Source organism: Miniopterus schreibersii, assembly GCF_964146895.1.
Source record: "Miniopterus schreibersii genome assembly, chromosome: 15".
NCBI classification, from domain to species: domain Eukaryota; kingdom Metazoa; phylum Chordata; class Mammalia; order Chiroptera; family Miniopteridae; genus Miniopterus; species Miniopterus schreibersii.
This window is the reverse complement of record NC_138115.1, coordinates 40,400,588-40,412,357: the sequence shown is the minus strand read 5'-3', so window position 1 is coordinate 40,412,357 and position 11,770 is coordinate 40,400,588. Positions and strand designations below refer to the sequence as shown.

Here is an 11,770-nt window from a genome sequence, read left to right as displayed (position 1 = left end):
CTGAGAAACGGTCACAGCCAAGGGAAGCCTAAGGAGACGTGACTGATACATATAATGTGGTACCCGGGATGAAATCCTGAAACAGAAAAAGGTAAAAACTAAGGAAATCTGAATAAAGCATGCACTTTGGTTCATCTTTTGAAATGGTTTTCTGTTTTTAAAGCTCTCTGCACAGAACCTGGTGCTCGATATATGTTAGGTATTAGGACACTATTGAGAATGGACGAGAGGAAGAATTACGTAGGGGAGTAGCTTAGGGGCTATAAATTCTACTGCTACATTCAGATAGAGACATTTATCAGCTCGGCAGGCAGTCACTGGAGCCATTGCAAAGTGGAGGATTGCTGAGGAGAGCTTCTAAGTACAGGGCCTGGGAAATATATTATAGACAAGACAAACAGAGAACGAATAATCTGAGAAAGAGACTTACTAGGAGGAGAAGCAGAACAGGATGGTGGTTCAAAAACAAAGAACCAGTGTCTTCCAGGAAGGATGGTGTCAAAAGTTTTAATGCTGCATAAGATTGGTACAAAGTCTATGTACGTCGTCCCACAGATTCATCTGTGACTTGTGCTAGGTCAGTTTTCAAAGAGTTGAATTTAGAATGAAGCTTAAAGGAGTCAGTGAGACAGGAACCACTGGGGCAATAAAGGGAAGGTGACACTCTGTCAAGATAAAATAGGTGATAGCAACGCCTTTATTACAACATTTAAGATTTGAGAATTTTGCTAACAATTTGATTCAACAGTGGAAAGGAAGCAATAGAAGATATAGTAAAGATGGGTAGTTGACAGAATAAGATCTGTGAGGGGCCATGAAAGAAAATGACCCAGTTTTCAGTTGAAGCAGTTAGCCTTGGAGAGAAGGGTGACCTCTTTTCCTCTAAGACAAGCAAGTAAGAAGCAAGGGTGAATAGCAATGTAGCCTTATGGCGATGATGATGATGATGGTGATGATGGTGATGATGATGGTGATGCTGATGATAGTGATGATGATAGTGATGATGGTGGTGATGATGATGATGATGGTGATGATGATGGTGATGATGATGATGCTGAGATGGTGATGATGATGGTGATGCTGATGATGGTGCTGATGATGGTGATGGCGATGATGATGCTCATGATGCTCATGATGGTGATGATGGTGATGATGCTGATGCTGATGGCTGCAACAAAGACTTGTTGAGCTGTTCCTACATGCTTTACTTACACTGGATGTCTCACTCATAGCATAATCCCAGGGGGCATGTACCATTACTTGCATTCTACAGATAAAGAAAAATTGAGTTCAGATAGGTTAAATAACTTGTCCAAGCTAGTAAATGGCAGAACTTTATTGCTCCCCCCAATACTCTCCTCAAAATATTTTAGATCTCATCCCCCTCTTGGTAGGGGTATGTTTAGGAACTCTTCCAGTATAGAAGCCTGGGTGTGGGAAGTAAAGGGCATGCTGATCTACCTCTAACATGCTATGGAGCCTTGTGTAAGTCATGTGCCATCTCTGAGATTCAGTCTCTCAACTGTGGGATGAAAGACTAGGACTAGATGAATCGTTTAGATGGTTTCACCGCCAACATTCTTTGACCACTTTTGAAGAGCCAGATAGGCTTGGGAACAGTGGAGATTTTACCTAGCTATAAAATCTCTTATCATTTTTAAAGTCAAGAACGTGGCTCATTCAATCCAGAAGTCAGCAAATTTGTTTTTCTGTAAAGGGCCAGGTAGTAAGTATTTTAGATTTTTCAGGCCAAATAGTGTCTGCCACAATGGCGCACCTCTGCAATCATAGTAGGGAAAGCAGCCACAGCCAATGTATAAATGAATAAATGTGGTTTTGCTTCAATAAAACTTTATTTACAAAAAGCTGCAGGCTGGATTTGGCCCAGGGGCTACAGTATGCCAACTCCTACAACTTGGGAGTTGAGGTCATTAATATCACCTCTCTCCTGTAATTCAGACAATGACCTCAGACAAGTCAGTTAAACTTGCTTCAAATCAGTAAGCTAGAGGACACAGAAACAGGGGCATTTACCCCCCTGTGACATGGGAAGGCAAAGCTATAAATGTGATAATAAAACACTGAAAACAGATTAAGGTATATCATACAGAATGACTAGGCCAGCTGTTCTTTCTAGCCAGTAGCTATTAAGAAAAAAATGGGATTAAACTGCACCAAGTGTTATTTAAATTAGAGAGAGAGAGAGAAAGAGACAGAGAGAGAGAGAGAGAGAGAGAGAGAGAGAGAGAGAGAGAGAGAGAGGAGGTGAGTGATTGGCTCTGAAATAACCATACTGCACTCCAGAGTTAAGTGGAAGATTTGGCTTCTCTGGGTATCTTGAAGAATTGAATAGATAAATGATGTGTTAACAATCATCAAAAATAACCCCAAACAGGGTTATTTGATGGGAAGGAATGAACTCGAAGCTCTCTTTCCGTGGCCAATGAAACTCACAAGGTCCTTCATTACGGTGTACCACATGGACTCCAAGTATCCACTTAGTCCTTTCTGACAGTCCCCATTCACATTAGAGACTGTGTGATTCTGGAAATGCCGACTCCTTCCTCCCCTCCGGGGTAAGCAGGTGATCTAGTCTAAGCCAACCGCATGGTCTGATCGGAATGACTCCCCGGCCCTTTCTAATGAAGGATCCAGGGCCTAGTCACCTTGCCTGGACAGGGTGGTGTGTGGACAGGAGGCCTGGAACTGCTGGAGCCATTTGCCATCACGAGGGACGTCAGACTCTGAATGATGCCAAAACACTAGGGAGGAGGCGTCAAGGGAATCACCAACAATAAACTCAGAGTCCTAATGACACCTTGGCCTGCCCTACCTTTGGCCTTCAAAAGTCACACAACTCCCATATCCTCTTTGTTGTCTTAGGCAGTTTCAGTTGGTTTTAGTGCTCCTTTCAAAAGAGTATGTCCTAACCGATACATAGTCTCTCTGATTTGTATCGGTAGCCTGCCTGGGGCAAGGAGATGAAATAAATGTTTAAATATGTTTCTAGCATTTTCATCTACTTCTGAAATATTTTCCTAAACTTTATATTGTTTTGAAAGCACAACCGTCAAATGATCACCTTACTTTCACTGTGGTTCCAACCTGTCAGCAACTCATTTCCTCCGCAGCCTCCAGCCTCCAAAAACAAAAGGCTGACTAGCTCCAAGGCCTCTGCCCTTTTAATCTGATCAGATATAAATGATCATAATTCAAAATCTTGTCTTCCCGAGAGAATTCCCTCATGCAAAACAGTTCTGTCTTCAAGTCTCAAAACTTATACCTCAGATGGCCTCTGAGAAAAGCCTACAGGAACACACTAGTTCCAGCCGCCCCCCCCCCCCCCGCAGAGAACCCCATCTAATGACAAGAAACAAGACATGAGGAATCTCTGTGTCTTGGGACAGCAGCAAAGAGATTTCTAATTTATTCAGGAGTTCAGGGAAGGGGTTAGAAACTGCTAGGTCATGCTTGATTCATTCCCTCCATTCTATTTTTAGTTTCCTCCAGGAACTAAAGTACCACAGGAAATTTTTAGTGCTCAGCATATTGGATACTTTACATGAACATAAAAACAAGAGCAGGACAACCTATTGACCATTGCCGTAACATTTCTCCCTCGCTAGCCAGCAGCAAAACAAAGATAATGTATTAACCGGCCTCCCCGACCCATTCATCTTCTCAAGATATGCTGGATTCTTAGGCTGGAAAGATGCAGGATGGTGAACATCCATCTTTAACATGTCATTGAAACAAGGCTACTACTTCAAACACCAAGTCGTCTTTTTCCCCTCCCCTATTACTAAGTAAAACTTTTCCAAATGGCATGCCCTCCCGAAAAAATAGATAGAACAGGCCCACTACAAAAATATGCGTTTCTCTACGTGCCCGGAATATAAAGCGAGTCAAGTAGGCCAAATGGAAACCAAACAGAAAAGCCAATGAAACGCAGACACAGGGGCCGCAAAGGCACTGCACGGATCTTGCTGCTTCTTTCAGTTATGTTTCCGATGAGCTTTCTTGGGATCCTATGCCTATGAGAGAATGTAAAACACCAGAAGGGGAGGGCAAACAGTCTCAAAGCATAAAACGGTGCCTTGGGGACAATCCCAGTGGGTCTCTCAGACCCTGGCTGCAGCTTCTGCTTTTTCCTGTCCGATCTGTTCATCTCCCGCCACATTGTGCTAGTTTTTCCTCTTCCAAGAGTAAGCTCATCTACAAATGACACTATCCTCTGGTGCCCATGGGGCTTGAAATCCCATTACTATTATTCTTGTATTGCTTTTTCCTTCCTATGGGAATGGGGCAGAATAATGTTATAACCATTATTCTAAGCAAGGAAGGCCAAAGGCATGGTGCCCTTTCCCGAAATATACCCGCATGCTTTCTTTGAGAAAGAAGAAATAACATTTGCAAATGCCCTGCTGGAAATTCCTTTGTCTGGGAATCCTATCTGCTTTATCTTTATTCCTCCATAAATAGATTCGAATAGAACTTTCTCTTTCATATCCCAAAGGAAATCAAACAAGGACATCACAGGTCAAAGTCAAAATTGGATTAGGCAAGGGTTAAAATTATTTCCAAGAACCTATACCTCTGACATCAAGAAAATTATAAAGGGTCCAGGATGTCCCTTTTCTCTCACTGAAGAGAAGACTGATTAACTACCTGGAGTCCTGCATGTGAGACTCTCTTCTGTCCTTCCCTGTCCCCTGTCACTAAGGAAACACACTAACTTCAGGTCCTTGGGCCCTCAGAATTATTGAAAAGACTCATGTTAGAGGAGAATGCGGGAAGAATTTGCAGAATTGCCCCAATACTTTGTAGCAGTGTCCTTGACAGTGAATAAGGGACCGTGTGGAACTGTTCACTACCCTGAAATGTCCATTCACCCTGCAAGTAACAGAATCAGAGACTGATCTAGTTCAGAAAGTGGAGGGACTCTGAATTGGCTGGTAATGCCTCAGGCTAACACCTCTCTTGATTAACTACGTCTCTAATTCCAGCCCTACTAATGACCACATATACTTTTTCTAAACTTTGCAGAACTCTAAGACAGAGGACAAATCCTGTTCATACAGTAAAATATGTGTATGTCTATTTTTTGGAAACTCTATGTCAAGTCAAATTAACTCTTAGTAGTAATCGCTTCCCACTGTACAACACAAACAATGTGAACCAAAACAACTAGAAGTTTCAGGATCTCCTTGCAACCGAGAGTTGACGCCAAGAAGGACAATGGTGATGTTAAATTCTACTGGCCTCACCTGGTGCCTGAACACACCGACCTGCCTTGAAAATCCAAATACATTACATTATAACAAAGTTAAGCAGCTCCAAGCAAACTATGCTGGTGGCATGACTGACACCGGAGGCTAGGTCGTGTTCCATTGCAGTTGGATACCTAATTTCCCAAAGCTCTGCAAAGCACACACACACACCCCCATGCAACCCTAGCCAACACTATACTCTATATTCATAACACTTCAATTCTTTTTCTTTGGCCCCTGTTACCAGTGGACACACAGCTTAACTCAACATTTTCCAAATATTTTTCCAATATAAATATTCTATCTACATATCTGCCATTTTCAATAGTTTTCCATGCTTAAAGACACCTGGCAAGTGTCTCACATACATACATGTCTGTATGTATGTTTGTATACATAGCATATCCCTTCTTCTCCTTGCAAGGAAAGAAGTGATTGCAAACAGAAACCTGAAAATAATGGGAAATGACGAATCTTTCTTTTCCTAATTCTGCACCTATCTCTGCATCCGTACAAATAAACCAAATATCAAAGTTGGTTCCTTTACTTGCTCCCATGAAAGACAAAATGATGCGAGTGGAGCCTTTTCCAACCACAAGTCTATGTAAGAATCTCCAAGGGGATCTTCTAAAGACCGTTAACACCTAGGCCTCACACTTTGAGATTCTGATATAACTGGTTGAGTGGAAAGGGTCTTAAAGACAGATGGACTTACACTGAGTCCCTCTTCTATCACTGTGAGTTACATACTTGGGTAATTACATAAATTCTTTGCCTCAGTCTTCTAATCTGTACAATGGAAGTGGCATTACTGAGGGGGTCAGAGATAATATATGCAAAATGCCCAGCATACTCCCTAAATGATACACCTCCCAAAATGGCAGCTTAATATTATTCATATTCACAGTTCTTTAGGATTCCAGATAGTAAAGCAGAAGCCACAGTAAAAGAAAAGGCTCTGAAGCCTGTAAGGATTCTAACATGCTTTGAAATGCCATGCTGTTTAGTGTCTATGTCCATGAAAAACTATACAGTATCTCAAATACTATTGGGACGTCTTACAGACGTAACACATCTTAGTGCTAAGCAATGATGTACTCTGACTCTCTTATTTTCATCCTGCATTTCTTTTTTTTAAATGTCTTGATCTAATTTAAAACAAATATATTAACTGACTGGGTTACTACATGACCAATATTTTCAACCACAACACAGTATAATGGGAAGCTCTTTAATGTTTATGTAACAGCAGAGCATCACTTATGTGTAAATGAAGCCTAAAATGAGTGGTCTGCTGTATAATGGTGCTGTTTCTTATGTTTATCTTTCTAAGTTACATATGAAATTGCACTGTATACAAATGTGAGTAGATAGAAGCTGGACGCATTACCAGGATACGCATTAAGTTGTTATGGTCTGAGAGTCCTCAGTAGCATCTCATTTGTGTGGTGTCTTGCGACCAAATGCCACCAATGCAAAATGTGTGATTGCAAAAATCAAATGCAAACAGGAAGGCAAAAAGCACGTGCAAATGTGGAGAAAAATCTTCTCTCTGTACACTGACCTGAATTAGAGACAGATTTCTCTTTTTCCAAAGCAATCCCACATTTCTATACACACATCCCCATAGGGGAAGAATTCCCAAGAAAAAGATGCAGAAAGAAGTACACTGGATACGTCTTCTACAGGACGGCACAGTCTTTCTTCCTTTTCACAGAAAGAGTCCCAGCCCTGTTACTAAAAATGAAAGCAGAGAATTCAGGAGAAGAGAAGGTCTTCCTGGGACATGGACCTTCTATATGAGCACTCAGACTCCTGAGAAAGAAAGCAGAAGGGAAAGCAATTATTTTCATTCTCAGTCTTCGTGTTCCAGACATTGGGAAGGATAAGAGAAGTATAGGAAAAAGTGCCCGGAGGCACCACCCCAAATGTTTTAAATCCCGATTCTGAACATTCATTAACCATCAAAAATACGCTATGCTGAACAGTCTGTAACAGATATCAATCAAAAGCACATTTTCTCACAAATGGACGGGGGTGGGGGGGAGCCCCAATTCGGGCATCTCTCTTCCTCTGGGTTCTTTACTCTGGGAAAATACTGCCTTAAACTGCTGTTTGTTCTCGTAATAGACTAGCGCCTGTGAGGTCTTTACTATTTAAAGTGCTCTTAATGTACAGTCAGTGCACATGTGAAGTTCGGCTGATTATTCGCGGCTCAAAGGGTTTCACAGCACCTGGCGGAAGCCTTTCCTCTCTCAGCACCCCCGCCTGAGCGTCCTGGGGCTGGCTTTCAGGGGAGCACGAGGGAGACCCCTGGGAGCCGGTTTCCCACGGGCTGGGCTTCATCTAGGGAGAGCCCGACGTGAGAGCGGCTGCAGCGCTGAGCCCCCCCCCCCCAAGGACAGCGCACTGGCAGGGCCGCAAACGTGGGGCCAGGCCTTCAGCCCGCCCGCGCCCCTGGGGCCCTCTGCCTGTGGTTTCATCCCTAGCGTTTTGCTGTGCTCACTTCAGAGGTCCCCGGCCTTCTCACTCGCAATTTCCACTAAATTCAACGAACTCCTTTGGCGCGTAGCTTTTTTGTCCTGTCTCCGGCATCTGATAGGGTTAACTCTCCAAAGTGTCCACGCTCCACTTCCATTTCACACGCACTTCTCCCTCCTGTCCACCGGGGACCCACACCAGCGCTGTCCCATCTCACCCTGTAGCCCATCCCTTCCGGGAGAGCTCAGGCATGTTTATGGTATTAATTATCATCTGACCCACACCCTGACCCACACCTCCAGCTTAAAAATCTTCTCAGTCCCAGATACCTAGTGGGAAATGACTGAAACAGAAAACACATTAATTCAACAGGGTGAGCAGCAGGCAGGGGACGCTCTCTTTTACCTCAGTCTGGAAGGTGGCTTCCTAAGGGACAGAGCTTGACCTGAGAATTAAACCATCTAACAAGGGAGGTTCTTTTAAAGTTTTCTCTTCCTAATCTTCCAATCTGAATTCATAAACAAGGCTTTCATTTCTGGCTTGTGCTCTTATTGTGTATAGGTTTCCCATATTTTATACACACACGCCAGCCATTGTATTTTGCTCCATGGGTCATCTGGTCTAGTATCTTAGAGCATCAAGACATACTCAGCATGAGCAGCCCCACTGACCCCAGTGAGGGGTCAGGCTTCAAGACAACGCAAAGGGATGGGGAACGAGTCTGCATTCCAGATAGAGGAGCAGAAACCTGGAAACGTTACTTGGATTCCACGCCTTCAGCTTTCTTCAAAATAATGGATATTATAAACCAAAGTCATGAACCCAAATACCTACAGAGGTCCAAGAGCCAAGTGACCAGCCCTGAGTGGGGACCATGGGAAGTGCAGCACACACCCCCTTTATAAGGAGCTGCGGCCGCTCAGGCCCAGCATAGCGCTGTCTCAAGCACCTTCCACTCTCCGGTGGCATCTATCCTGGCTTTTGTCCCATTGCAATATACTCTGCATTTCCAACATAATAAAATTCCTGGAAGTTCACCTTTGGCCCCATGTGTTACAGGATACGAGATCTGGGCAGGTAAAAATCGAATTCTAACATCTTCTTCCTCCAGCTTCCACATGGCCAGCATCCTTGCCGGCTTCAGATCCTTGTCCAAATGTCACTTTTCAGGCAGACCTTCCCTGACCTCGCTGTTTAAATTTATTAGCCCCTTTCTCCTAGCAATTCCCTTTCCCTGCTTTACTCTCCCCATGGCACTTACCATCTGACATACTATAATTTTAACTTATGTATTCGTCTCTTCTTTCTCAAATACAATCTTTGTCAGGGTAGAGATTTTTGCCCATTTTTTTTCACTCTTCTACCTACAGTACATAGACTGGTACCTGGCATGTACCAGATGCTCAGTAATGTGTGAGTCCACTGAAAGAATTTATCGTTGATGACTGAATGGCAAGAGTGACAAAGGCAAGTAGCCCAACAGGTAATCTGCCATTTTACAGAAAGGTGGCATAGCGCCCGTGGTTACTATCTCCCCCAAAATAACACTACCCGCCAAGCAAATCAGGTCACCTTTGAAGGAAGTCGTTATTAGAACACTCCAAGCTAATACAAGAAAGATGGGAGAATGTCAAGTGAGGGCCATTTTGAGCGAAGAGTTGGGTGGCTGGGAAATGACAGCTGGAATCTGAACTTGCAGGCAGAGAGCAAAGTCGGGGCCAGAGGCCGGGAACAGAGTTACCAGGAGCTGTGGCAGGTCAGCGCCACGCTGACATTCACGTGGAAGGCGCTGCTCGGAAGGGAGGGAAGAAGGGAGGAAGGGAGGGAGGGAGGAAGGGAGGGAGGGAGGGAGGGAGGAAGGGAGGAAGGGAGGAAGGGAGGAAGGGAGGGAGGGAGGGAGGAAGGAAGGAAGGAAGGAAGGAAGGAAGGAAGGAAGGAAGGAAGGAAGGAAGGAAGGAAGGAAGGAGACCATTACAAGCCAATCCTTAGCCCGTCCTGTGCAGTTTGGAGCCCTCTATTTTGAACACATCAGGAGATAGGACATAAAAGGAGGTAAAGTAACAAAAGTTGCCTATGACACCTAGAGAAATGGTTAAAATAATATATATTAATTTTTAAAAGTGAGACGAAATGTGTAGACAAGACTATGTCTGCAAGGAAACCATCCAAAGCAAGAGTATCTGGGAGGTTAGTATCCTCAGTTAACAGCTACTGAGTCCACCCACCGGAGACAAGATTTCTCCTCCTGGGGGGAAAAGACAACACTAGCGCTGTATTGGGGACAGAGCAAGTCTGAGGTCAGTGAGAGTGGAGACCTTCCTGAAGGGACATTTTGACAAAGAAGAGAGGCTGATGTTTGAAACGGTCCGAAGTGAGGTTATGTGAACCCGTAAGCAGAATCATATGAAAGGGAACACACAACACTCCTCGTTGTCATCTTGTTTGGCGATACAGAGGAGGGAGAAGACAGATACATCTACATCTAATTCCAATAACTTTTTACACAAATAATGAAACTTTAGCCTTATGGTTTTGAAATACTAAATAGTATTCCACCTGGCATGTCAATGTAGAATCAGTATAATTTTTTAAATTTAACACACACAAAAAAGTAAAACAGATCATTTCCTAAAAAATACAGGAAGAAATATTAGCAAGAAAAACTTATTTTCAATGTGTTTTTGTAATAAAGTAATTAAATAAAAAATTTTAAAAAAACACGGGACAGGGACATAGTGGTTCTAGTATTGAAAATTGCTTTTCAAAACCATACCGAGCAGCATCATAGGATGAGGAACTTGAAGGACTTAACCTTTCTGCTTGACCCATGGCAGAATTAAATTATATCTTCCCCAACCCGATTTCTTCCATGAAATCTATTCTGTTTAGGATGAAGGTCAAGTACCAAGTGAGAATGATTTAGTGCTGCTCTTCAAATCCAATTCCATAATCATACTCTTGTCTCCAAATACCAGCTGGACATCAAAGATGGGGGGAAAAAGACACAAAAAAATTCAACGGCACTCTCAAGCGTGTTGTGAAGCTGCAATAGGACCATTTCAGATTCTATCTTCCTCAAGTACAAACAGCACCTTCATTCAGCCAACACTAAGCAAGCCGGGCGTCTGTTGCTGGCTTCACTGTTTGTTAGCATCTCGCCTTTTCACACGGAGCAGCACTTCCATCGCTGTCTCCCCTTTCTCAAAAGGACTTGACTTCTTTTGGAGAACTACAGTGCTTACATTAAATGCTTTTATTTCCTTGTCTGCCCATGTAGAATAGTTGCTTGACTCCAGAGAAAGTAAAATTCGGCAACTGCAAGTACTTCAAAACCAGGCAGGACCAAAATAGAACAGTGGACAAGCATAGCAACTGCTTGGTCCTTAATACAAACCTAACAGCAGCTTGGTGTGGGCAAAGAAATACTCTTTATTGATTTTCCCCCATGCAACGAGGTTGCACAGGTGTTGAGGAGGAATAAAGTCATTTAAGTAGATGCCCTAAAACAAAGTTTGAGCTAGGCAAAAAGACTGCATGCTAAAGGAATCTTCTCCCCTACTTTTCCCGTCTAAAGCTCCTCCAAGGCATGCCATAGATTAAAATTATCCTTTGTGGATAAGTTAGGGTTTTAATAAAATACTCCTGTAAAGATGAATTAACCAATATATATTGAGTACCTACAATGTGCTCTGTTTTTTTGCTATGGGCTTTAAAAAGTAATAGAGGAAGGGTTGTTCTGTTTAAGAAATCTACAGTCTAATTAGGGTAATCAGACACCTTGCTGTCAAAAGCTAAATGGGGGGAAAAACAACAAAATGTAAGTGGTCGTCGGGTCGTATATTACATAATTTATGGATTGTGTGATTAAGCGGCACGAATTCAAAGGAACAGGGAGGTGCCACCAGAAACCTGGCAGATAGAGGAGGGCTTGAAATAAGGTTAAAAATTCTGGTAGCTTTACATTAGAAAAAAGAACAAAAGTTTGGGGTGGGGAGAAAGGAATCACAGGAACAGAGCCT

General features: G+C 43.1%; 1 protein-coding gene across 1 annotated transcript in view; it reads right to left on the bottom strand.

The window, feature by feature from the left end:
• Nucleotides 1–672: 672 nt before the first annotated feature.
• The window catches only part of LOC308568158 (uncharacterized protein), a 72,206-nt gene continuing 61,108 nt past the window's right edge, over nucleotides 673–11,770 (bottom strand). Inside the window, exon 3 of the mRNA XM_081160707.1 lies at nucleotides 673–1,267. Within this exon, the coding sequence (XP_081016833.1) occupies nucleotides 883–1,267 (385 nt within the window). The 3' untranslated portion in view covers nucleotides 673–882. The remainder of the gene's footprint in view (nucleotides 1,268–11,770) is intronic.